Source organism: Sciurus carolinensis, assembly GCF_902686445.1.
Source record: "Sciurus carolinensis chromosome 19 unlocalized genomic scaffold, mSciCar1.2 SUPER_34, whole genome shotgun sequence".
Classification (NCBI taxonomy): Eukaryota; Metazoa; Chordata; class Mammalia; order Rodentia; family Sciuridae; genus Sciurus; species Sciurus carolinensis.
Window position 1 is genome coordinate 950,744 of NW_025920112.1, and position 27,459 is coordinate 978,202.

The 27,459-nt window shown below is 45.3% G+C and overlaps 1 protein-coding gene and 1 pseudogene across 2 annotated transcripts in view; one reads left to right on the top strand and one right to left on the bottom strand.

Moving 5' to 3' along the window:
• Positions 1 to 9,421, bottom strand: part of LOC124973408 (zinc finger protein 14-like) — a 70,764-nt pseudogene extending 61,343 nt beyond the window's left edge.
• A 216-nt stretch (positions 9,422 to 9,637) lies between these two features.
• LOC124973412 (zinc finger protein 709-like) overlaps positions 9,638 to 27,459 on the top strand; it is a 48,255-nt gene continuing 30,433 nt past the window's right edge. For both annotated transcript variants that reach the window (XM_047537352.1, XM_047537353.1), the window contains exon 1: positions 9,638 to 9,862. In XM_047537352.1, coding sequence (XP_047393308.1) covers positions 9,809 to 9,862 — 54 coding nt within the window. In that variant the 5' untranslated portion in view covers positions 9,638 to 9,808. The remainder of the gene's footprint in view (positions 9,863 to 27,459) is intronic.

Here is a 27,459-nt window from a genome sequence, read left to right on the forward strand (position 1 = left end):
CGAGGTAACTTAATAAAAATTGTCCAAGGCCCCACAGAAGCTTTTTCAGATTTCGCGGCTAGAATGGTAGATGCAGCAGGGAAGATCTTTGGGAATGCTGATACAGCTATGCCTTTAATTAAACAATTAGTATATGAACAATGTACAAGAGAATGCAGAAATGCTATTAATCCATTTAAAAGCAAAGGCATAGAAGCATGGATGAAAGCTTGTAGAGAAATAGGCATCCCATTAACAAATGCAGGCTTAGCTGCTTCTTTCCTTCAACTTTCTAACAGGACTTCCTCCAGAAATAGGAGGTGTTACTCTTGTGGACAAGAAGGACATTTCAAGAGAGAGTGTCCTAGTAAACATAAGGGAGAAAGGAAAAATAACACTCCTCTAAATCGCCTCCCGGGAGTGTGTCCTAGATGTAAGAAAGGAAAACATTGGGCTAATGAATGTAAGTCCGTGAAAGATATCCATGGCCGGTTTATTGAAAGGACTGATTCAAAAAACGGCTGGAAGGACCCCCGTCCTCAGGGCCCACAAATATATGGGGCCACAGAGGAAATAACCAGGCCGAACGAGTATTGGCCATCTCTGAGACACCCCAAGAACCCAAGAGAGCCACTAAAGGTTCCGCAGGAATTGACCTCTGTTCCACCACCAGACTCATTTTAACACCTAAAATGGGTGTTCAGGTGATTGACACTGATTTTAAAGGATCTCTGCCACAGGACACTGTAGGTTTGCTCATTGGGCGAGCCTCTTCGATCTTACAAGGTCTTCATGTTTTTCCTGGAGTGATTAACCCAGATACGGTGGGTTCTATTAAAGTCATGGTGGAAGCCCCAAAAGGCATTGTGTCCATCTCCCCCAGAGATCGGATTGCTCAGCTGCTCTTGCTGCCTAGCCTACATAAGCATTTTAAAGCTGATGCCATTAATAGAACTAGTGAACAGATTGGGAGCACAGAAGGGAACAGCGCCTATTTAACTCTAGATTTGAACACACGCCCTTTGGTAACTTTAAACGTAGAAGGTAAATCTATCCTGGGGTTAATGGATACAGGGGCAGATCGTAGTATTATCTCTAAAAAAGATTGGGCTAAGGGGTGGCCAGTCCAGACTTCTGATCACTCACTCAGAGGGCTTGGATATGCTCAAGCTCCTCAAATTAGTTGTAGACCACTTTCCTGGCGGGACACTGAGGGGCATGTTGGAGAATTTATTCCCTATGTACTTAACCTCCCATTTTCTTTATGGGGACGGGATATCCTGAGTGATATGGGATATCAGCTCAGTAATATTTACTCTCCAGAGTCTTGTCAACTGATGTTGAAAATGGGATTTAGACCTGATCTAGGATTAGGAAAAAACTTACAGGGGAGAAAGAGTCCGGTGCCAGCCAGAAAAGATACAAATGGAGAGGGTTTCGGTTTTTCATAGGGGCCACTGAGGCACAGATACCCATTACTTGGAAAACGGAGGAACCAGTATGGGTGTCTCAGTGGCCTTTACCCTCTGTCAAGCTGGCTGCAGCACATGAATTAGTTCAAGAGCAGTTTGATTTAGGACATATTAGACCTTCCACGTCTCCCTGGAATACTCCAATATTTGTTATCAAAAAGAAGTCTGGTAAATGGCGTCTGTTACATGATTTAAGAGCAATTAATGCACAGATGCAGATTATGGGCCCAGTTCAGAGAGGGTTGCCACTACTTTCCACTATTCCAGATCACTGGAGAGTCATGTGTATAGATATTAAGGATTGTTTCTTTTCTATTCCACTACATCCTCGAGACTCAGAGCGCTTTGCTTTTACCCTCCCAGCCTGCAATCATAAAAAACCTGATTTCTGATTTGAGTGGATAGTGTTGCCTCAAGGCATGGCTAACAGTCCTACTTTATGTCAGTTGTTTGTTGGCAAGACTCTTGAACCACTCAGTAAGAAGTTTACAGGGTTAAAATGTATTCATTACATGGATGACATTTTATTAGCAGCTAAGTCGGAAGAGCTGCTTTCTGAAATCTATTCTGAATTAATTCAGCTTTTAGAATCGCGAGGATTACATATTGCTATAGAAAATGTTCAAACAGGAAACATAGTAGACTTTCTTGGAGCAAAAATTTCCCCACAAGGTATTGCTCCCCAGAAAATAACTATTAGGACTGAGGATCTTCACTCACTGAATGATTTCCAAAAGCTGCTAGGGGACATAAATTGGATCAGGAGTTACCTGCATATTCCCAATGTTGATTTACTTCCCTTATATGACATTCTTAAAGGTGACCCTGATCTCTCTTCTCCTCGGAAACTAACTCTTGAGGCCAGATTGGCACTCCAGAAGGTTGGAAAGGCTATTCAAAATGCCAGTCTTACTAGATTACAAAGAAATAAGCCTGTGCAGCTTTGTGTATTGCCCACGTTCAGGCAGCCAACTGGAGTTTTATGGCAAGAAGGTCCATTGTTGTGGATTCATCCACATGTTTCTCCTGGACGTTCTTTAGAACATTACCCTGATGCTGTTGCCTCTTTAGCTTTACTTGGCATTCAGCAGAGTATTCAGTTTTTTGGCATTCTTCCAAACTCTATAATTACTCCCTATACAACCAAACAAATTCAGATACTCAGTGCTACTTTGGACAATTGGGCCATCTTGAGATGTTCCTTTCCAGGGGAAATTGAAAATCATTTTCCCTCTCATCCGCTCCTTGCATTTGTTAAGGATCATCCGATTATTTTTCCCAGAATAACATCTACTGTTCCTTTGTTGAAGGTATCAAATATCTTTACTGATGGTTCTAAAACAGGTATAGGAGCCTATGTTATTGATAGTTCCCCATACAACATCAATTTAAACCAGGAAACCCACAATGGATGGAGCTGCAAATAGTCATTAAGGTTTTTGAGAGTTGTCCTTTTCCTTTTAACCTGGTATCAGATTCTAATTATGTAATAGGAGCACTTAAGGTGTTGGAAACTGTAGGTGCCATCAATCCTAACAACAAAGTTTCATCTTTATTTATTCAGTTACAAAATTTGATTTTGGACCGTTCTCCACCCTTTTATCCTGTACATATAAGAGCTCATACGGCTCTCCCTGGACCTATTGTTGAGGGAAATGCAAGGGCAGATGCTGCTACCCGCACAATTTGTTTTCTTTCTTCTTTTGACAGTGCTCGAGACTTTCATAATAAGTTTCATGTTAACTCTCAAACACTTCGTAAGCGCTTCTCTATTCCTCGAGCAGAAGCGAGACAGATTGTTTTAGATTGTTCCCATTGTGTTCCATTTCACCATCTCCCTTCTCTTGGAGTTAACCCTCGAGGCTTGCGACCTCTTACGGTTTGGCAAATGGATGTTACTCATATTGCAGAGTTTGGTTTCCTAAAATATGTTCATGTTTCAATAGATACTTTTTCTGGAATAATACATGCCTCTGCTTTGGCAGGAGAAAAAGGCCATCATGTCATCTCCCATTGCCTAGAGGATTGGGCTGCCTGGGGCCTTCCATGCTCCTTGAAGACAGATAATGGGCCAGCGTACACTGGTCAACAGTTCACCTCTTTCTGCTCCACTATGGGAGTGCAACTGACTCATGGTTTACCTTATAACCCCCAAGGTCAGGGAATCGTGGAGAGAGCTCATAGAACGATTAAAGAACTTTTACAAAAACAAAAAGGGGGAATAGGAGCAGGCCATACTCCTAAAGAGCATTTGTCTTTGGCTCTTTTTAGCATTAATTTTTTAACTTTGGATGCACATGATAATTCTGCGGCTGATAGACATTGTTCGCCGCCTGCCCCCCCTTCCCTAGGGAAAGTGAAGTGGAAGGATGTGCTTTCAGGCCAGTGGTATGGACCTGATCCCGTGCTGATATGGGCACAAGGTTCTGTTTGTATTTTTGCACAGGATCGAACAGAACCGCTTTGGGTGCCTGAGCGACTCGTGCGTAGGGTACCTGGGAGTCTGTTAGCCTCGACTTCAGCTAAAGGTGTGAAGGAACAGAATGAAGAATCTACTGATCCTGTGGTGTCTGGTCCTGATGATCCAATGGGCCAGTCAGAAGCCAGTTTCTAAGATAAGGCTCTGGGCGGTTACTCGGGCATGGCCAGTACCCATGCCGATCCATGCTGATTCCAATATTTTGCCAACACTTTTCGCCACCACTTGTGAGATGGAAATGCCATGTCGTGATCCTATGTCTACTGAAACCTCCGTCTTTAATCTTACATCCTTTAATTTGACCGAAGTCTTTTGTTTCTCCCTCCATAGTAGCAGTCAACACTGTGTGCGTCTGCTCCTTAAAAATGTCACCTCCTGGGACAATACCTTGCAATATAATAGCATATCCTTAAACATACTGACTTCTGTCCTCACGCAGGTTTCGCAAGGATTGCAGTCTGGATCTGGTGTGGGAAATAATAGTGGAGTGGTAAATATCACCACCATGGTTACTGTGAGTACCGGTCATTTTCCATGGGCAAGGAAAAATGTGACAAATGCCACATGGTTTCTTGCTTCACCCACTTGTACCCCTTACAAAAGCTTCCCCCCAATGTTTACTCATTGTCAAGACAGAAATTGGGATTATAAAGAGGTGGCTACGGGATTCTCTATATCTCCATCCCTTAAGAAGTTTGCCTATAATTTCACAAAAAATGGTACCTCTACCGGATCGGGGTGGCCCTTTTATCAGTGGCTGATAGGTAATTGGGCCGGAGCCACGGCTGACATTTCTGCTTTAGCCTTATTAAAAGGAGGCAATTTCTCTTTGTATAATGCAACAGGTACTATCACGGAAGATATACAGAGAGGACATCGACTAGGAAACTTGTTGTTGCATAAGCAGCTATATAACACTACTCTTCCCCCCACTCCAGTATGCTTAACCCCCCCTTTTCTATTTCTATTATCAAACAGTTCGGAAGCGATTTTAAATTGTTCTAATAACAATATTACCTGCCTGCTTTCAGAGTGTTGGAACGGTAGTGAATCTGTTGCTGTGATTGTAAAGGTACCCACCTTTGTACCTGTCCCAGTGGAGGTCAATCCAGATAATTTTCCGTTGGTGCACCTCTTCAGGGAAAAAAGAGACTTTGGCATTACCGCAGCCATAATAACTGCTATTGCTGTCTCTGCTGCTGCAGCCACTACCGCTGCTCTAGCCATGACCAATCAAGTTCAAACAGCACAAACCATTAATCAAGTCATACAGCAAACTGCACAGGTGCTGGAATCCCAGGACCGTGTCAACAGACATATCCTATCAGGGATCTTGGCGGCGAATCAAAGGATTGATTTACTACAAGTACAATTGGATGAACTTTTCAACATTGCACAAGCTGGATGCATCGGGAATCATAAACACATGTGTATAACTCCAGTAAGATATGAAGAAACAAAGAATCAAAGCCACTTGATTTCTGCCTTTCTTGCAGGCAATTGGTCCTTAGAAGCTGAGAAGTTGATGAATCAACAATTATTGCAGATTGCGATTTTAAATGACACCCGTGTTGAGCCTGTTACTTTGAGTCAGTTCTCTAGCTGGCTTACTTCTGCCTTTAGTTATTTTAAAGAATGGGTTGGTGTGGGGATCTTTGGATGTATTTGTTTTGCAGGCACTTGCCTTTGCCTTTGGCTTATTTACAAGCTAAGAGTGCGCCAAGCACATGAAAAGGCGGTGTTAATTCAGGCTGTGTTGGCCATTGAGCAAGGGGTGTCACCTTCTGTGTGGTTGGCTAATCTGACACGAGAATAAGTGGCATTTTTAGTATATCTCTGTTAAAGTTAGAATTATCATTTATGCTAGGTTTCTGCAAGGCACTGCTGTTATTACTATATACTTTTCTTTGAGGACTGTGTATTTACATACTGGAGATTTCTTGTATTAACCAAAGCTTTAATTGTCTTGTAACTTCCACCTTTGATCTTCAACTATAACAATGATATTGGAGATGAACTGTTACTGTGTACCTTGTGTTCATTATGGTGCCCCTGTATTGTGCAGCATTGGCAAGTAGGGTGGTTTTCCTACCTCAGGCCCTTGCAGTTGCGCAAGCTGGATAAGCTCCCCCAAGTATGGTTTTCCATACCGCTATGACTTCATAGACGCAGGATGTAAGGCAAAGCACTGCACTTGAGAGTTTTATTTTAAACCTCAAGGAAGGCATGCTCTATTGCATGTGGGTTTGATGTCCACGTCCCACCTACGAAAAAAGGCATCGGCTTAGGTGATGTCAGGCCTAGAGAAGGCGCCACTCTGGGACTGACGTTCACTATCTGCCACTTTTGCACAGTAGGATAGGGCCTCTACCTTTACCTGTGTTTATAAAATAAAAAAGGGGGAGCTGTGGCAAGCCACTACGCCGCCATGACAAGATGGCGCTGGTTTCCACTAAAGCCTGAAGTGCATTCTAGGTAAACAAGCCCATATTTGGTTGTGCCAACTGTTATATGTGGGAGCACCTATGAACATAGGCCAAGTGGCAGGAGCAGATTGGCTATTGCAAGAGTATAAAGGCGTACGAGTTCAGTTCAAGAGTTAGAAGAAGAAAATCCATGGTTGTATAATAATAAGGTCCTGATTAAACTGCTGAAGGAAGATTCCTGTGTCGTGCTTTCTTGCAGGCAAGGGACACGACAACCAAATTCAGGGGGAGAACTGGCAGGATAAAGAACTGCATGTAGAAAAGAGGAAAAAGAAACAGCTTTGGCTCAAAAGCAGATAGATGGCTAAAATACAGAAAACCTCCTGGGCTCTGTACAAAAGCAGCAGCTATGAAAATGGAGCGCAGCCCTGCAGGCTGCTATGCCCCACTGAAAATGCTAGAGGCCCTGGGCTGTGGGTATGCTGCAGCTCCACTATAAGAGCAGGGCCAAGCTCATTCAGAGACCAAGAGGAGACACCTGTCTGGCTCGCACTGGAGACAAAGCCCCTCAGGCCTGAGATGAAACCAGCCTGGCCTACTCCCCACCTTGTGTGTCCTGAGCCAGATGCTGAGCTCTTTCTCTGGCCAGTGGACCCTTGTGCTCAGCCTTGCCTGCTGCCCACAGAGTTCAGGTACAAGGGCCCCTTCGACTCCCCATGTAAGCAGGCATCTTCCTCTTGGCCCTGCTGGTTTCTGCAGACAGAGGTCCCCAAAAATCTCTTTATGATCAATAATAAACATGCTACTAAATTGCTATATCCAAGATAACATCTGGTAGATCAATCACCACACATGACTACTATTAGGAGTTGCCTGGTTAGGCTCAATAGAATCAGTGTTAAACATCCACCTGCAAGTCACAGGCTACAGAACACACCCATCCACTACCAAAACCCTGCCAAATACAGGAACTAATGTCTTGGTAAACCTTCAGAAAGAACCAACTCATCCATCACAATATATTAGGGAAATGTACTCATGTTCTGCAACAATACTGGATCAAGGTCTTTCCTATTTCTTTTCCCAGTTAGCATTCCCAAAGCAAAGCCCTAGAATTCTGTTTTAAACCATTCTCCCAACCCTACTCTCCAAAAAAGAACACATGTGAGAAATGTAGTGCTCTCACCCTGGGGGAGAAAAAAGGAGGTACATAAGAATTTTAATCAGGTGCAGTAGTGCAGGTCTGTAATCCCAGTGACTCAGAAGGATGACCAAATATTACTTTGTTCATTTTCTGTTTCTTTCCCCTGACTTGTACCTCTATCTTGCTCTTTAGGAATATTGTTCAATCTTTCCTTTCTACTAATAAATTACATCTCACAATTAATGAAAAAACAAAAGCTAAAATAAGGGAGCAAGACTTGCTAAGATAACTAACCCAGGGAGGTTCAGCACCACTGATCACTGACATGTCAGACTCCAGCTTCAGGTCAGACATCTGTCCCCAGGAACATCCTCCCACCCCTCCTGCTGCTCAAGAGCTTTGCAGGGTTTGCTCCAACTTGCTGAGGTCAGTTCTCCTTGTCCTTTGTCAAAACTCTTCTTCCCAACCATGAGAGAATCCAGAGGGCAGGAACCATGTCTGTCATGTTCCCTCAACATCCACATCTCATCCTGACCTTGGTATCTATCTCCAGCTGCTCTCTTGAGAGGCGGCATGTCAGACCTCAGGCTGCCCTAGGAGGAGCTGACCCAGGGCCTGAATTTCCCTGCACCCTGCAGGGCACAGGGCAGCTGTGAGCACCTTGTTGCAGCCCAAGGAAAGGACAGGACAGTGGTTGAGGATACAGGACCCTGTGTAGTGGCCATTAACACCTCTGCCCAAAGACACTACACAGATATCTCTGCCTGGGCAAGATAAAGAGAGGCGTAGGTACTTTTTAAACTCAAGTTCCAGGTAATTTCTCTCTGTTTTCCACTCTTGGAAAATGCTCACATTAAGACAAAAAAAATTTTTTTTAAAGTGCTAGCCATTACTTAATGAAACTACCACAATTAATACACTGTTTACCTCACTGTGGACTATGGAGCAAATAGTTCATAAAGTTTACACTACAGGGTGCAACTGGAATCCGGAAACGCTGGGAAGGAACTGAAATTTCCACTGCTGTCAGCCTTAAGAGGAGCGAGGCTTCCAAATGGAAAATTAACTTGATACCCTGCTTCCTGCACATATGTGTACCTAGGGTGCGCAGGTTAATGCTGGGGCAAAAAGAGGGACACTGGGGGACCCCTAGTGTCAACTGTCACACTTAGAACACACCTGAGTCCAGATTCCCTGACGCCTACCCAGTTCACCACACACTCTGGGAGAGTCAGGCTGCAGGAGCTACCCAGAAATGACCCAGAGAAGTCGCCAACAAGGAGGGGCACAGAGGGCAAGGACCCACTGCCTAGCTCAGCACTGGAACAGGGGCCCAGGGCGCCCAGTCAGTGGGGACTCAGCCACACCCCGCAGCTGACCTCCACAACCCACTACCCAGTCCATCCCGCTGGCCCAGAAGTTTGGGATCCAAGGACATCCACCAGGGGGGACTCAGACAAGCGCCACAGCTGACATCTAGGACGCAGCATTCATTCCCCCCAGCCGAACCAGAGGACCGGGTCAACCGCCGCGGGGACTCGGTAACAACTTGTGCAGCCGCCCTCCTCGGGGACCCCGTCCAGCCCACTCCCGGGACCAGGGGACAGGCCCCAGGGCCACCCTCCAGCGGGGACTCCGCCGCCCTAGGCAGACGCCCTCGGGGTCCCCGTCCAGCCCACCCCCGGGACCAGGGGACAGGCCCCAGGGCCACCGCAGCCGGACTCGGCCACGCTCCGCAGCTCACACGCCGGGTCCCCACGGCAGGTGCTGACCGGGTTCCCCCAACCCCGGCCGCACACGCACCTTGCTTCCTCCGGGGTGACCCGCCGTCCTCCCGAGGGACCTCCGGGGCTCGCGGGGCGCACAGGCTGCGCAGAGTCAGCGGAGACGCCGAGCACAGGCCCCCGGGGAGGAAGGAGCTGAGCGCTGAGCAAGGAAAGCGCGCGAGACCGCGGAAGCCCGCCCCGCCCCTCCGTCCGCGCCTGATTGGACAGCTCCGCCCCAGCGCCCTGACGGACGCCTCCAGGCACCGCCCCAGCCCCGAGCGACAGCTAATACCACCCAATCCCTGGCTGAAGTCGGCAGAGCGACAGGCGCTTGCCCCGCCCTCTGCAGCAGGAGTCCCTGCCCGCGGGGACCTGACCCTGGCGGGAAGGGTTAGTATTTCTCCTGGTGTAGAAGGCGGTGTCTGAATGGGAGTCACAGACGCCAGCGCCGCGTGGAAACGAACGTGCGGCCAGATGGGAAGTGTCAGAACCAGAACGTCCGCTGAGCGTTCTCAGAAGGCAGTGCCCGCTTTCAGTGTCAAATGACGGACGTGGAAAGGCAGCTGCAGGGAGAGCAGGGTGGAGAGTCACGGGAGGTAAGGCGAGTGTGGAGGTCGCACCTGACGGACGGTGAGAGGGAAGCCCCACCACCGTGGAGGGAGAACTAGACCAGGCAGTGGGACCAGGCCCTGGGGCGCTGGCCCATTCAACCTCACCTGGAGGCTGACCGCAGACAGCGAGGAGCGCCATCAAGGCCCAGTTCACAGAGAAGACCCTGAGGCTCCCCGTGGGGACACCTGCAGCCGCTCCTTAGTCCCAGAGGTGGGGAATGGAAGGTGGGATGAACCCAGGTGGACTTACAGGAAGGAGGATGGGTTACAGAAAGGAGGGAAGGGAACTGGGCGGGGAGCCAGGATGCCTTTTCTTTTGTTTTCTTTCCTTTTATAATTTTAGTTGTAGATGGACACAATGTCTTTATTTTATTCATTTTTGTGGTGCTAAGGATTGAACCCGGTGTCCCATGCATGCGAGGCAAGTGCGCTACCACTGAGCCACAGCCCAGTCCTAATTTTATTAGCTGTACAAAACAGCGTTGCAGAAAGCTCATCCCTTGTCCCTGATACCAACCCAATAACGACACAATTTTGAGAAAAACAAAAAAGTAGATTTATTGGTTTGCTGGCAAACGGATAGGGTAGCTGGCACATATATCCACGAGAGTCACATCTCTGAGTTCAAGCAGTTTCATTGACAGAAAATATTTGCCAGGCTGCCCTTCTGCAAAGTGCACAGGTTGTTGGAAAAAAACTCCTTAAGTATATAGTCATGTACAAGGGATTAGTTAAAAATAACTCATCTAGTGCTGTGATTGCTACTAAAGTCTTTGTTGTGGTTGCAGTAGTAAGGGACTCTTTGGGGGTGGGCGTCATGGGAAGGTCATGTCTGGGTGGACAGGTGCTGATTTTCAAAATGGAGTTCCTTTGGCCAAGGACCTAACATAAAGGTGAAACAGAGGAGACTGTCATGAGCAGTGAGTAAGAGAGGAATCACGTTTCGTTCCAACAAGTAGATTTTACTCATTTAGTGCACACATAACTTAACATTCCTAATAATAGTAAGTCACAAATATGTTGAAGATTCACTCACTCCCTTGTTCACCTAGAGTCCAATCCCCATGGACTTACTCAATGTAATGTCTCTTAGCCAAGAAGTCAGTGAGTAAGACTGAGGGCTTCTTCTCAGCCGTAGCCTCTCTCAGCTCCTCAGATGTCTTTGGATGTCCTTGGGTGTCTAATAAGCCAGAGGCTGGGAGGCAGTCATCACCACAGGAGAGGTGGTCAGTCGGCTGACCTTGGTGACAACAGTCAAACATCAATATGTGATAGAGTGGACAGCAGCCAGGGCAGTCAAGAGACAGAGCGATGTGGAGTCCTCTGGTCACGGTGCTGCTGACACTTTGCTCCAAGTGTCCAGGGGTTTAAGTAATGATTTTCAGCCCAGTCATGCTCTGGTCCTCATTGATAAAGACCAGAACATGACTAGACCAGGAGCCACCGCTCAAATCATAGATAAAGATCAAATCGGCATTATTCAGGAGTGTCATCCTGCCACACAGCAAGTTTGTCACCAGGCGCCTTTTATGATTATAGTTTTACAAGTCCAGGAAAATACCAAATACAGGTTATTATTACTACATAACACATGACTATAGTAATTCCTATTATTTCCTTATGTCATTACAGACTCCCATGGCAAAGGTTGTGATTCTGTCCATCACTAGGAACAGAATTCCTTAATAGAGCTGATTGAAAGGCTAGATTCCACTTGTTCTCAGTTGGAGAGAACAAGTAATTCACTTGTTAATTTGGGACATAGTCATTTCTGAGATCTACTAGTTCCGTCCCCAAAGTCTGGACTACTTTGTTCCGATGGGGGGGTGTCTACTCAAGGACAGACCAATCTGCCTAAAATGCTGAAGAAAGGTAATCCTGTTTCCCCTGAGATTAGGGAGGAGCGGGGAAAGAGAAAGAGTAAGGAACAGGTCTGTTCTAAAAATAAGTTGCAGTGGCAGCATGGTTCTGTTGGAGTAGAGGGAAATAGATGCAAGAGCTGTATTTAAAGCATGAAGTAGACAACTGTTACAATAGCAGAATGTATTTTGACATATTACACATGTATGGAGTACAACTTCCCATTCTTTGGGTTGTACATGATGTAGGGTTACCTTGGTGGTGTACTTATTACACACATAGGAAAGTTATGTCCGGTTCATTCTATCTTTGCTATTCCCACCCCTTCTCTTATTCCCCCAGTACAATATAAAGCTGCTTCCCCGCCCTTTACCCTGCAGTCATTTCCCTGCCTCCCAACTTACAACCTAGCTTGTCAGTCTGTGAACATCCTAGCTAGCTATTGGTTCATCAGTCAGCTTGCAAGTATCCTTCTCCGTTATTGGTCCCTTTAGCCTGTGGAATTCAACTGCCTAAGAATAGCTGCCCCCCCATTTTCTCTCTCTCTCCTCCTTACTTTCATGCTCTCTCCTCCTGGCTTTTCATTCTCTTTCTTGCACATGCTCTCTCTCTCTCTCTCTCTTTTCCTCTCATTTTCTCTCTTAACCCTGCAGGGAGACACTCTGTTTGCTTAATAAACTCCCTTATGTGAGTTCCCATGTCTCGTGGTTTTGGGGGTCTTACACCCAGGATGCCTTTTCAATAACCATTTTACATGGGTTTTGCTCCATGCTCTGCCCAGAACCATCTATAAACTGCTAGGCTGACACAGCAAAAGGGTTTTTCTACTATCAGGTCCCCTACTCCATGGCAAGAATTCTATGTCTTCTCCTTTAAACAAATCCTGCTCCGTTTACTCTTCCCTCCCATGATTGTCCGTCCATTTTATTCTTCAAAATTTGTGAGAGAAGAACCCAGAAGGAAATTGGCAAACTGGGAAATCTACTCTCATCTCAGAACTCTGGTTTTGCCACCTCCTGACCAACAGAGATAAGCAGCTTATGTGCAAAAATGCAGTCAAGCTGAGAAAGTTTTGGATTTAGAATAAATTGAGAGAAATACATGATCTTGAGGGAAAGCACCCTCTGGCCATTGAAATGCAGAATGAAACTGCTGAGATGCGGAAAACACAGTTGCATGCCCTGGACTTGCCTTTGTAAAATGGGCCTGAAATTGTGCAGCTCCACCCTGGATCCGCCTCGGGTCCAGCCCCTCATCCAGCCATTGTGTCCATAGTGGACCCTCAGCCCAGTCAGGGTTGCTTCTCACACAGCCTTCACTCTCCCTTCAATAGAACTCTGTCTATGCCTTTTTCTGGCTCCTGCTGAAATTCTTTTCCAGCACGTGTGCTAGGGACCCTGCTGACACTGAGTTGGGTTCCCCCTCTCTTCTGGGCCTCTTGGGACCCTTCTCCAGAGACATCTCTTCTCCTGTGAGAAACTGAAGGAACTTTCCCACCACAAGAGAACCAAAATGGAAGGTGGGAGTGAATGCAGACGGGAGTTAAGGAAGGACTAAAGCCCAGGCCGAAGGAAGCAACCAGCAGCCTTGATACTCTGTCGGTGCCTGTTGGGCAGATTTGGACCAATGCTCGATGTACCAGTGCTGCCCTTCATGCTCTGCATGCAGCCCTGGCTGCTCTGTACTGTGACTTACCTTATAAATAGCACGTTCCTTTCTCTTCCTCTCCCTGCTCCTCCCTGCTCTCTCCCTCTCCCTAATCTCAGGGGAAACAGGATCTCCTTTCTTCCCCACCCAGGGCAGAGGTCCCTGTCCTCCAGCACACACCACCACAGGGACCTGGTCATTCAGACCTTGGGGATGGCAGCAGAAGGTGTCAGAAATGACCACCTCTCAAATTAACAAGTGAGTTAGAACTTCAGACAGAAAACACATGCAGTGTAGCCTTTGAATCACCTCTTCAAGGGTCCACCATGTTTGCCCTTTGCTGGGAAAGCAACAAAACTTCTTTTTCCTTTTTCTGAAAACTGTGTCTTTGTTACTGAATTGGCATTGGGGACATGGACTGAACTTTTGGCAATAATACCCCAAAACTGTTAGGTCTTTAGGCCAAAGTAATTCCATTTTGAAAATCTGCACCTGCCCACCCAGGCATAACCCTTCTGGTAGGTGCATCCTGAAAGAGTCCCTAACTTCTGAAACCACAGCAAAGACATCAAGTAACAGTCACAGAGCCAGACAGGTTATGTTTTAACGACTCCATTGTACATAACTATGTAGTTCAGAAGATTTTCCTGCAGGCTGCTGCGCCTTGCAGAGGGGCAGCCTGGCAGATGCTCTCTGTCGATAAACATTTGCTTGAACTCAGAACTCTGTCTCTTGTGGATATTTGTGCCAGTCACCCTGACAAAAACATTATAAGTCCCTGATAGCAAAGCAAAAGGGGTTTTCCTACTTTCTGGCCCCCTTCTGCATCTTGGGCGTTCCATATCTAATACCAACAACAGGAACAAAGAAATTCAAACCTTGGGAATGGACATTAGAAAATATCAGAAATGACTACCTCTCAAATTAACAAGTGAATTTCAACTTCAGACAGAAAACATGTGGAATGTAGCCTTTGAATCACCTCTTTAAAAGTATTTTGCTACAGATGGGTAGAATCACAGCCTCTGGGACCTTCATTTTCCTTTTTCTCAAAACTGTGTCCTCATTACTTACTGGATTGGCGTTGAGAACAAGGACAAAACTTTTGGCAAAAATACCCCCAAACATCATATGCTCCTGATATAGCAAACCAAAAGGGGTTGTTTTCCTACTGTCTGGGACCCACCTGCATCTTGGGAGTTCTCTTTTTCCTTGTAAGGGAAAGCTCAGTTCTTGTCCTCAATGCCATTTCACGTCAGTTTAATAATGAGAAGATGGTTTTGAGAAAAGGAAAATGTTTTATTGCTTTGCTAGCAAAGGACACACAGGGGACACCTATCCCTGAGTCTGTGATTGTGCCCATCACAGGAACAGGGGATGTTAAAGGAGCTCTTCACAGGCTACATTCCAGGTGTGCCCTAACTGGGGGACCCAGGGCACCCTGATGCTCTTAGGTTTCACTTGTTAATTTGGCATATATTCACTTCCAAGATCTTCTGTCAGACATCTCCTTCCTGTGGAGAAGGTAATCTTGTTTTTCTGCCCCCAGGTTAGGAAGGGGGCCAGGGAGAGGGAGAAGACAAAAAGAAAAACATGTCCCTTTAAAAATAAACCCTTATTCAAATAGCCCATATTCATAGCTATATTCAAAAGGTGAAGTGAACCACTGTTACATTCTCATGTAAATAAAACTTGCTGCTTGCTCTTCCCTTTCCTTATTGTCCATGGATTTCACTCTTCATATTTGCAAGACAAGAATCCAGAAAGAAATTGGTGAAGTGGGGAATCTAGTCTCACCTCAAAACCCCAGTGCCAGTGAGCCAATGAGGACCTGGGAGGGATCTTGCACACTCGGGGATAAAGCTCTGCTTGTGGCCAATCTGTTGACTCCCCATCATGCAAGACTGACATTAAACAAAGTCTTCCTTTTTGCTGTATTCTGTGTGTAAGTGCAAAAGGAAGGATGCAGACCTTAGCAGATTCAGAGAAGCCTGTGTTTTTTTGTGGATTGGGCACTGTGGGGGCTCATTTCCTGGGTGTGAAAATGGCCCTCAGCTACAGAAGGGATCTTGGCTTCATAGGGTACAACGAGGATGGTGGAATTATTGGAAACTGTGCACGTGCAGGGTGGACAGTCAGGGGCGAGTTGTACAGGTTATAACTTTAACTTAGGAGGGTAGTTGTAAAAAGGTTGAAACTCATTATAATCTGGGGAGAGAGGCATCCAGAACCCGAGGGATCAGTAATCAAACCTTGCCCATTGCTTTTCTTTCTCTGGGATCCATTGTTTCCTAGAGTTTCACTATTTGCTGTGCCTTCATTTAGGACTAATTTGCAATGGGGGAAGGTCAAGGTTCAGGGTCCAGCATTCAGTATCTGCTCCTTTCCTTTAGGTCCATTGTTATTAGGAAAGGATTTACTAGGACTTTAATCCTTGGCTAGTTTCCCCTCCCTCCTCCTGAGATGCACCTCTGTCTGCTTTTCCTTGAGGGCTATCTTGTGGGAATATTATTTTCCATAACCCTTCACTGTGTCCATTCTTTCAACTTAGACAAGTTAGTGTGTTTCCCACAGAAGCAATATGACAATTATTATAGAATCTCAACTCAAATTTCTTGACATCTGCTGTTGTTCTTTTTTTTTTTTTTGGTACCAGGGATTGAAGCCATGGCACCTTAACCACTGAGCCACATCCTCAGTCCTCTTTTATATTGTATGTAGAGACAGGTTCTCATTGAGTTTTTTAGGGCCTTGCTAAATTGCTGAAGCTGGCATTGAACTTGTGATTCTCCTGCCTCAACCTCCCTAGGCCCTGAGATCACAGGCATATGCCACCATGCCTGGGTTGACCTCTGTTCTTTTAAGGAAGCACACTGGGCAAAGGAAAAGAAGAGAATGTCTAATATAAATGAAATGTATGAAATGTAGACCCCGTACACATCTTCAAAGTTTCTAGAAGCCACATAGTAAAGTTTAACGTTTAAAGGCCTCCACTCAGTCAGTGAAGAGAACTCGTCTAGCAAACTCGGGGCCCTGGGTTCCATCCCCAGCACAAACGAAAGAGGAAAGGCACAGGTGAAAGTGATTATGATTGCCTCTAGGAAAATTTTAACACGAGTGTGGTATGTGCTGTGGTGGGCTAGAGGGCACCTCAGGGAGTGAGGTGGGTGCTGTGATGGACTAGGGGCACCTAAGAGAGAGTGGTGAGGGACTGTGGTGGGCTGGGGGCACCTCAGGAAGCAGCACTGGCAGGATGTCAGAGGGGCACTAGAGTCATCTGGTAAAGGGGACAGAGGAACACAGGGAGCTATGGTGGGAATTACAATGAGGAGGCCTTGAATGAGGTCAGGATGTCCCTGCCAAGGAGAGGAACTGGGCATCCACATGAGTGGGGCCTTCCACAGGGCAGCCATGGGAAAATGAGAAGGGCCGTAGCCTACAGCTTTAATCTGTTGTGGTGGGTTCCCATTCCCCGAGGGCCCCATTTCTACCTGCCTACAGATAATTACCTCCTGCCTCAGTCCCTCTGAAGAGGTCCTTGGCAGGGAAAGGGGAGTTCTTCCATGTCTGTGAAAGGTAGCAGACCTAGTGAAGGCTTTCACACACTGCTTACATCCATAGGGCATCTCTCCCATATGAGATATTCATATATGTGAAGACAACAAGGACAAGTGTAGGCTTTCCATATCGTTTACATTCACAGGACTTTTCTCCACTATGCACTCTTTTCATGTCAGTGAAGGTAAGCAGACCTAGTAAAGACTTTATCACATTGCCTACATTCAAAGGTCTTCTCTCCAGTGTGATTTGTTTATGTATTTGAAGGCCATATGAACTAGTGAAGACTTTCTCACATTCTTTACATTCACAGGAATTCTATGAAGGTGAGAAAAACTAGTGAAGACTTTCCCATGTTGCTTACATTCATAGGGTCTCTCTCCAGTATGAGCAATTTCATGTCTGTGAAGGTAGCAGAAATAGCAAAGGCTTTTTCACGTTGCTTACATTCATAGATTGTCTCTTCAGAATGAGTTTGTTTATGCATTTGAAGGTAAGCAGAACTAGTGAAGGTTTCCCACATTGCTTAAATTCATAGAGCTTCTCTCTAGTATGAGTTCATTCATGTATTTGAAGGTGAGCAGGACTAGTGAAGGCTTTACCACATTACTGACTTCATAGGACTTCATTCCTAGATAAGATTGTTTATGTGAGTGAAGGTGAGTGGACCTAATGGATTTTACCAAATTGTTTACATGCACAGGGTTTCTCTAGTATGAGATCTTTTGTGTCTGTTAAGATGAGCAGAACTAATGATGATTTTAACAAATTGATTGCATACATGGGGCTTTTCCCCAGTATGAGTTAATTCAAGTATTTGAAGGAGAGCTGAACTAGTGAAGGCTTCCCACATCATTTACATCTGAAAGATTTCTCTCCAGCATGAGTTTGTTTATGTATTGTTTAAATTTATTTTTATTGTAAACAAATGGGATACATGTTGTTTCTGTTTGTACATGAAGTAAAGGCATACCATTTGTGTAATCATACATTTACATAGGGTAATGGTGTTTGATTCATTCTGTTATTTTTTCCTTCCCCACGACACCTCCCACCCTTCTTTTCCCTCTATACAGTCTCTCCTTTCTCCATTCTTGCCCCCCTTCCACCTCCTGATCATGTGTCATCATCCGCTTATCAGTGAGATCATCCGTCCTTTGGTTTTTTGAGATTGGCTTATCTCACTTAGCATTATATTCTCCAATTTCATCATTTGCCTGCAAATGCCATAATTTTATCATTCTTTATAGCTGAGTAATATTCCATTGTATATATATACCACAGTTTCTTTATCCATTCATCAATTGAAGGACATCTAGTTTGGTTCCACAATCTGGCTATGGTGAATTGAGCAACTATGAACATTGATGTGGCTGTATCTCTGTAGTATGCTGATTTTAAGTCCTTTGGTTATAGGCCAAGGAGTGGAATAGCTGGGTCAAATGGTGGTTCCATTCCAAGCTTTCTGAGGAATCTCCACACTGCTTTCCAGAGTGTCTGCACCAATTTGCAACCCCACCAGCAATGTATGAGTGTACCTTTTTCCCAACATACTCGCCAACACCTATTGTTGCTTGTATTCTTGATAATTGCCTTCTAATTGGGGTGAGATGGGTTCTTAGGGTAGTTTTGATTTGCATTTCTCCTATTACTAGAGATCTTGAACATTTTTTTCATATATCTGTTGATTGCTAGTAGATCTTCTTCTGTGAAGTGTCTGTTCATATCCTTAGCCCATTTGTTGATTTGGTTTTTTGTATTCTTTGTGTAGAGTTTTCTGAGTTCTTTATATAGTCTGGAAATTAGTGCTCTATCTGAAGTATGAGTGGCAAAGATATTCTCCCATTCTATAGGTTCTCTCTTCACATTGCTGATAGTTTCCTTTGCTGAGAGAAAGCTTTTTAGTTTGAATCTATCCCACTTGTATATTCTTGCTTTTATTTCTTGTGCTATGGGAGTCCTGTTAAGGAAGTCTGATCATAAGCGGACATGTTGAAGATTTGGACCTACGTTTTCTTCTATAAGATGCAGGGTCTCTGGTCTCATTCCGAGGTTCTTGATTCATTTTGAGTTGAGTTTTATGCAGGGTGAGAGATAGGGGTTTAGTTTCATTCTCCTGCGTGTGAATTTCCAGTTTCCCCAGCACCATTTGTTGAAGAGGCTATCTTTTATCCATTGCATATTTTTGGCACCTTTGTCTAGTATGAGAAAATTGTATTTATTTGGATTTGTGTCCATGTCCTCTATTCTGTACCACTGATCTACCTATGTTGGTACCAATACCACACCATTTATGTTACTACTACTTTGTAGTATAGTTGAAGTTCTGGTATCGTGATACCCCCTCCTTCATTCTTCCTGCTAAGGATTGCTTTAGTTATTCTGGGTTTCTTATTCTTCCAGATGAATTTTATGATTGCTTGTTCTATTTCTGTAAGGTACATCATTGGGATTTTAATTGGAATTGCATTGAATCTGTATAGCACTTTAGGTAGTATGGCCATTTTGACAATATTAATTCTTCCTATCCAGGAACATGGGAGATCTTTCCATCTTCTAAGGTCTTCCTCAATTTCTTTCTTCAATCACCTTCCTTTTCATAGCTGCTGCTTTTGTACAGAGCCCAGGAGGTTTTCTGTATTTTAGCCATCTATCTGCTTTTGAGCCAAAGCTGTTTCTTTTTCCTCTTTTCTACATGCAGTTCTTTATCCTGCCAGTCCTCCCCCTGAATTTGGTTGATAGGCAATTGTCACAGCAAGAATTGCTTTGCCCCAGTGATGGGTGTCGCCTGGCCAAATGGAGTCTTCTCCCACCTTCAAAGGCGAGACCGTTCCTGTCCTGGGGTCATAATCTAGCAGTGCTGGAATCCACTGCCACATCCTTCTGGGCCAGCAGCCTCTGCAGACCACCCCCATCCCCACCATAGGCAAAAGGGACTGGGATGCAGGGCAGAGGCCAGGTCCTCCTCGCCCATTTCTCTACAGCCCAGGCAGCTTTCCTGGGCTTTAGCCAGGGCTGCGGTCCCTGACCCACAGTGGGGTGATCAGAGGTTGCCTTGGGCTGCAGTGAGAAGCAGTGCTGGGACGGCCCGCTGGGTGGAGAGGACTGAGGTCTCCCTGGTGTCCCACTGTCCTTGCTCACCAGAGGCAGCATCTTTTCACACCATCAAATTAGCTTCTGCCTGTTCAGAGTCCTCCTTGTGCAACTGCATAAATACCTGCTCATACAGATCTCTTCCACTTTCATCACCTGACAGACCCACCCAGCTGTAAGATTTCATGGTAATTCAGAAGTGAGTCTCGTTCTTTGTCCTCCCTAGAGACAGACAGACGTTCAAAGCTAGACTGTCATAGTAAACATCTTTTTCTTCGTTTTATACCTATGGATTACCTTTTCAGCCAAGATCGTTCCCGAGACTCCCAGTAGGATCAACACAGAATTGCCCGTGTTTTAAAACGGTTCCTACAGACAGAATCAAAAGCAGACAATGAGTGGGGTTCCCCGAACTCATGGCCAGCAGATGGGAGCCTTTGAAAGAGACCCGCTGGGGGAGAGTCCCTGTTTCCTACTCCCACTTAGCCATGACCCCTACACCAGCAGCACCACAGTTGTCATGAAGGGGGATCAGATATGTGGCATCAAGGGTGTGGGGTTGTACACCAGTGGGGTCTGCGAGATGGCCCAGTCTGCTCAGTGTCCTTTCTCTCGAAGTTGACCACTTGATGCAGCAACCCATGCAGTTCAGGGAGAGAAGGCGGGTGTTCCCTCAGCAAAGGGAGCCTCAGCCAGTGCTGGGACAGCCCCTCAGTCCCTCCCTTTACTTGCAGGAAGAGCTCCTCTGTTCAGCCCGAGGCAGACTCGCCCCTCTCCTGCCTCAGAGCCACCTTGCATCCTCAGCATGGAGGGGCTGCCCAGCTACCAGACCTGCCCCAGAAACCTGCTGCGGCTGGAGTAGGGGCCGCTTTGGACCCCTTGTTGGGTGCCGGTGGGTGCCAGTGTGCTACCAAACGCTGATCCTGCTTGTCCCCAAGGCCAATCTGGTAACGAGGGCATGGTTTTGAGACAAAGGAGAAAGTTTGCTGCTTTGCTGTCAAAGGAGTAACACAGGGCACTCCTGTTCCAGAGGCTGCGATTCTGCCCTTTGGGGGAACAGAGGACTTTCAAAGAGGTGGTTCAAAGGCGACCTTCCAGGGGTGGCCTGTCAGGGGTCATGACTCACTTGCAGAGCTGGAGAGGGCTGTTTCTTAGTTCTTCTGTCACTGTCCCTGAAGACCTGTGTTGTGTGTTCTCAAGGACAGGTTACTTGGCCTGGGGTGGGCAGAAGGGTAATCTTGCTTCCCCAAGGTCAAGGAGCAGGAGAGGGAAAAGAGAGGCGGAAAACATATGTCAGTTTTTCAAATGCCACAGGGACAGAGTTGGAAGGGCTGTGGTGAAGCATGAAATGGATCCTGTTCTGAGAGGAAGCAGTGGGATTGCGCTTCTGGTCCCTGATTGCGCGTCGACACAAGCCCTCACCAACGTCTTTGGGTGAAGGGTCCCTTTGGGACCTTGACAGGGCGATGCGTCCTCAGCCTCTGGCCTACCTTGGGGGGTGGGTGTCAGCGGTGCTGGAGCTGCCCAAGGTGCCTGCAGCTGCCCTGTCCTGCAGGGTGCAGTGCAGTGCAGGCCCTGGGCCAGCTCCTGAAGCCCAGGTCACCCAGAGTGTGCAGCTTGCCAGGAAGGCGTCTGCCAGTCTGAGCTCAGTGGGGCTTCTGTGTGAAGCAGCAGTGGCATGTGGAGTCCCTGTCCCTCTGTACTCCCAGGAGCAGTGAATTTACATGTTCACACTCTTCCAAAAGAGCAGGAAGCAGGGTCTCAAACCCAGTGTTCCTTCATTGAGTGGCTCCTTAGGGCTGGGGGCAAACCCCTAAGATACCAGTTCCTGCAGGAGCTGAAATTGAGGGTGAGTCCTGCATCCCCCAGGTGGCTCCTGCCTGTGAACTGCTCTTGGGGCTGAGAGGGCTGGCTCCTCCTGCAGCTGCCGGGAGTCACTGACTTGGGGTCTGTTTGGCTCAGGGACGTCAGTCTGCACGTGGAAGTTGCATATTCTTCCTCACTTTGCTGCCCTTTCTCTTATATAAGTTTTTTCTTCCACTTGAGTTGTCTGAAGAAGAAAAATAGATAACAAACACTTGTATTTTCCGTCAAAACTGGCTTTGAATAAAATGTGTTGCCATTTGGACTTGAAGGATCGTGGAGCATGTGCACTGGTAGAGTCCTCCTCTGTTTGAAGTGTGGGTGAACTTCCTGTTTGAAGTGTGGGTGAGCTCAGTCAGGTAGAGTGCTTGCCTTGCAAGCACAAAGCCCTGGGTTCGATCCCTAGCACCCAGAAAAAAAAAAAAATGAAGTGTGGGTGAACTTTTCCCATGAGGGAAATACAAGAATGACCTGGAAGTCAAATTTAAAAGTACTTATGAAGGAAGGAAGGGAGGAAGGAAGGAAGAAAGAAAGGAAGGAAGGAAGGAAGGAGGTGTAGGGTGAATGTTCTCTGTCAGAGTTACACCTGTAGAGGTGGGTGGCCACTTAGTGTAGAGTACTTGTCTAGCATGCTCAAAGTGCCAGGTTCAAACCCCAGTGCCACCAAAAAGAAAAAAAAAAAAAAGAAAAAGAAGAAAAGAAAGGTAAACCTGTATTCTGGTGAGTTTTCTAATATGTATCAAAGCACGTGTTTACTGGGACCTAAAACTTACATTTTACAGTGTATGGAGAGTTGGAGTCAATTTCAGTTATAATACTTTCTGGTTAAAGTGAGCCATGGTAAGCTCCCCAACAAGTACGTGCTGTGTCCCCATGTGGGCAGGAATGCAGGGCTTGGACATGTTCACAACCCGAGATATAATTCTCCTCGGTCCTCTGTCTTTAGCCATAGTGCTTAGTGTGTGAAGAGATCCTGTTGTAACTGTAGCCCTTCCCTTTGCCTCCCAATTTTAAATTAACCAATCGTGTGGATCATGAACCAAGCTCCTCCAGTCAGAGCAAGGGACAGTGCCGCATTCAGGATAAAAATAGGTGGACTTCTGCCTGTCCAGATATGCTTGCTTACCAGACTGTTCAGTAGCCCTTCTGCGGAAGTAATGTTTACCTTGCCCAGCTATTTCCAAGTGCTTATCTGATTCCTTGGGAAAGTCCAGTATTTCTAACAAAAGAAAGGAAGACAGAAAACTATGAAGGGAATCTTAATTTTTTTTTAAATCCTTGTGCCCCTCTTTATCTTCTTTAGGCACAAACACTGCATCAGTGTCTAAGCAGAGTTTTCCCTTTGGAAACTGTGCAGGATACTCTGTCCTCAGCTGCTGCCATGTCTGTCTTGGCACTGCCTATCCTCATTGCCTGGTGCTCCCCGACATGGCCACTGCTACCCTGTGCCCTGGAGCCTACATTTTCCTCTAGGAATTGCATAACTTCTGGACTGATTCCCAGGTCTTTGATCCTTTTGCAATTGATACTTTTGCAGGATGAGAGATAAGGGTCCAGTCCCATTCTTCTCCCTATGGCTAACCAGTTTCCCTAGCACCACTGATTAAAGAGACTGTCTTTTCTCCAGTGTATAGTGTTAGCATCTTTGTCAAGGATCAGATGACTGTATCTAAGTGGGTTTGTCTCTGTGTCTTCTGTCCTATTGGTCCATGTGTTTTTGTTTTTGTTTTCGTTTTTGTTTTTTTTCTTGACATTTCTACCATACTGTCACTGGATTCTATTAATATAGAATCTAGGTCTGTTTGGATTATTTTCTTCCCTTGTTTTTTCATGTTCTTCACATATTTTCCCCTCTAGCAGTGCAGATCTGCGGTATTGTAGTTTCCCCCCTATGGTCTTATAGTGACCCTATAGGTTTCCAATACCTTTTCTTTAAGGGGGAGATCAATATTAGCAGTGCCCAGTTCATACAATATGCAACCCTAAACCAAATAACCCTTATGAGGACGTTAACAATATTGTCATAATAAAGGAATGAGTTCAATTCTTATCTTCAGTATAACAAATAGATTTGCTATAAGGTCTGCAGTTTCTAAGGGAGGACAATGAGGTTGGGGAGGGGTGTAGGATATAGCTGTTAATGGGATAAGAAAGGAATATACAGAAGTTCTAGATCATAGAAAGAGTGAGAGTATAATCACAAGAAGTTGGTTGTTAGCATGGAAAAAGGGAGAAAGAGACTCTGAGGGAACAGGTAAACAAAAGGAAAAGAGAGCCAGAAAAGTAAAGAAAAAAAAACTTAAAAATTTTTCAATAAGGAGAAAAAAAAAATCTACACTATAACTATCATATAGTATTCCAACCTCCCAGTCTTCAGTAGGCTGATGTAGGAGAGGTACCTTACAATGAGCTTCCTGTCTCCAGCAGGCATCTTCAGGATGGGATTTGCCCCACCTAAAGATGGAGGATATGGCTTCCAGGATTATTCAAGATGGCCACTCTGGCTTCCAAATGTGTTGGTCAATTGGGAGCTGCAGCTTGGGGGGTGTGGGCGTGGTCGGCTAGAGGTCCTAGAGGCGGGGTGCGGTTGGTTGGCCAGGGGTCCTGGAGGTGGGGTGTGGTCGGTCTGGTTGCCGATCCTGGAGGCAGGGTGCAGTCATTCAGTAGGGGGTCCTGGTGGTAGGGCACAGTCAGTCAGTCTGGGGGTCCTAGCAGTGGGGAGCAGTCAGTTAGTCTGAGGGCCTCGGAGGAAGGGAGTGGTTGGTCGGGTAGAGGGGTCCTGGAGACCGGGCTCAGTCAGCCCAGTCAGGGGTCCTACAGGTCCTGGCTGTTGTCTCAAAATTGTGGCAGCCACATGTAACCAAACTTGCAGGTACTGTGACAGTGAACTTCCAGGCAACAGCAGGCAGCTGGTGCTCCACTGGTGGCTTGCGGTCAGTCTGCTGGTTCCTGTTGGATGATCCGCAGATGAACCTGTGATTTTATTTTTTTATTTGTGCCGGTACCATGCAGTTCTGCTAAAATATTCAATATTTTGATGGGCATTGCATTGAACCTGTATAGTGCTTTTGGTAGTATGGCCATTTTAACATTATTAATTATACCTATCCATAAACATGGGAGGTCGTTCCATCTTCCTGTGTCTTCCTCAAATTCAAAACTGTTCCATATTGTCTTTCTTCAGTGTTTCATGATTTTCATCATAGAGATCTTTTCCTTTCTTGGTTACATTTATTCATGGTTTTTTTGTTTTGTTTTGTTTGGGAGGGGCCTTTGCGAATAGGTCTGTTTTCCTGATTGTTTTTCTCTCTTTGCATATTCATTATTGATGTGTAGGAAAGTCATTGATTTTTGTATGTTCATTTTGTGATCTGCTACTTCACTGAATGTGTTTATTATTGCCAGCAATCTTCTGATGGAGCTGTGTGGATCTTCTAAGTTAGGATCGTATCACTTACAAACAGTGACAATTTGACATTTTCCTTTGGTACTTTTGTTCCTTTTATTTCCTTCTCTTGCATAATTGCTCTGGCTAGAATTTCTAGTACCATATTGAATAAGAGTGTGAGAGGAGAGTGGACATCTTAATTCCTGATCGTAGAGGGAATGCTTTCAGTGTTTCTCCATTCACTGTGATGGTGGATTTCAGTTTTTTGTATATAGACTTTATGATTTGAGAGGTTTTTCTGTCCCCAGTTTCTTCAGTGTTTTTTTCATGAATGGTTGCTTAGTTATGTCAAAGGCTTCCTCTGCATATATTGAGATGACTACAAGAGTGTTTTTGTTCTAATTGTATTCATGTGGTGAATTACTTTTACTGAATTGTATTTGTTAAACATCCTTGCTACCCTGGGATAAAACCAACTTGATCATGGTGCACAATCTTATTATGTTGACTACAATTTATTACTGTTTTTTAATGGATTTTTATCTGGGTTCATGAGATATATTGTGTTTCCCCAATGTAGCCTTAATCTGGTTTTTGTATGAGGGTGATACTAGCTTCATAGAATGAATTTGGAAGTGTTCCATCCCTTTCTGTTCTGTTTCACAGAATAATTTGATGAGTGTTTGTATTTGTTCTTTAAAGGTCTCGTAGAATTCAACTGAGAATCCATCTGGTCCTGGGCTTTTCTATATTGGAAGTTTTTTTTATTATAGCCTCTATGTCACTTCAGAGTTTAAATCTGTTTAGGTTTTATATGTCCTTTTTACTCACCATGATGCATATGTGTCTAGAAATGTGTCCATTTATTCTTGTTTTTCCAATTCATTAGACCGTATGTTTTCAAAATAGTCCATAAAGATCCTGAATGTCTGTGATGTCTGTGGTTATTTCTCCTTTTTCATCTCTGGATTTGTTAATTTGGGTCTTCTCTCTTCTTTTGATTAGTTTGGCTAAGGGCTCATGAATCTTGTTTTGCTTTTCAAAGAACCAATTCTTTGTTTCACTGGTCCTGCATATTTTTTTCCTCTATGTCATTGATTTCAAACCTCATATTGTTTCCTTCTACCAGTTTTGGAATTGGTGTTTTTTTTTTGAGGGTCTTGCGCTGCATCATTAGGTTATTCATTTGGGAACTGTTTGGCTTTCTTATGTAGGCATTCATAGCTGTGAACTACGTGTAACCTTTCTGTTGTTTTGGTGTTGAATTCTAATTTCACTTCATTATGATAAGACATAAGAAATTGTATGCACTTTTTTCATATTTTTCTTTCTATTGTGGATTGCACCAAGGGGACTCAACCACTGAGCCACACCCCCAGTCCTTTTTTTGGGGGGTGGTACTGGGGACTGAACTCAGGGACACTTGACGACTTAGCCATATCCCCAGTCCTGTTTTGTATTTTATTTGGAGACGGTGTCAGTGAGTAGCTTAGGGCCTCACTTTTCGGCTGACTTTGGCCTCAATCCTCCTATGTCAGCCACCAGACCCTGGGACTACAGGCATGGGCCACTGTGCCTGGCTACCCCCTGTCCCTTTAATTTTTAATTTTATTTTCATGTTATTTTTCATGTTCTTGCTGACTTGCTGAGGCTGACTTTAAATTTGTGGTCCTATGGTCTCAGCTTCCCCAGGCCCTGGGATTACTGGTGTACACCATGGCGGGATTTACCCTGTTTTTTTGTTGTTGTTGTTGTTGTTGTTGTTGTTGTTTACATTTCTTGTATTCCTGAGTTGGGTTTTATGCATCTGTTGGGATGGATTTCTATTTCTCTCTTACTTGTCATCTTTTTAGGACAGTCCTCTCTTTCAAAAATGTCTAGTATTTCAATATTTGTGTGTGGATTTTGTGATATGGTTTCCCTGCTAGTTCTTTGGTGATGATCAGTGTTTATTGATAGAGTGTGTACTGTTCATATCTTGAGGATTTGACTTTTTCTGTAGGTCTCAGAACAGTGGGTTCCTCCTTGGGTATCTGCCTGATGTGTTGTGGGCTGCGGGTGTGGAAATGTCCCCTTGGTGGGGCAGGCCCCATTGCAGGGAGGAAACCCTGCCTAAAAAGAACTTTGTACCCCTGCCCTCATGTATCCAGGAGTGTGATCCATCTCCTGTCCC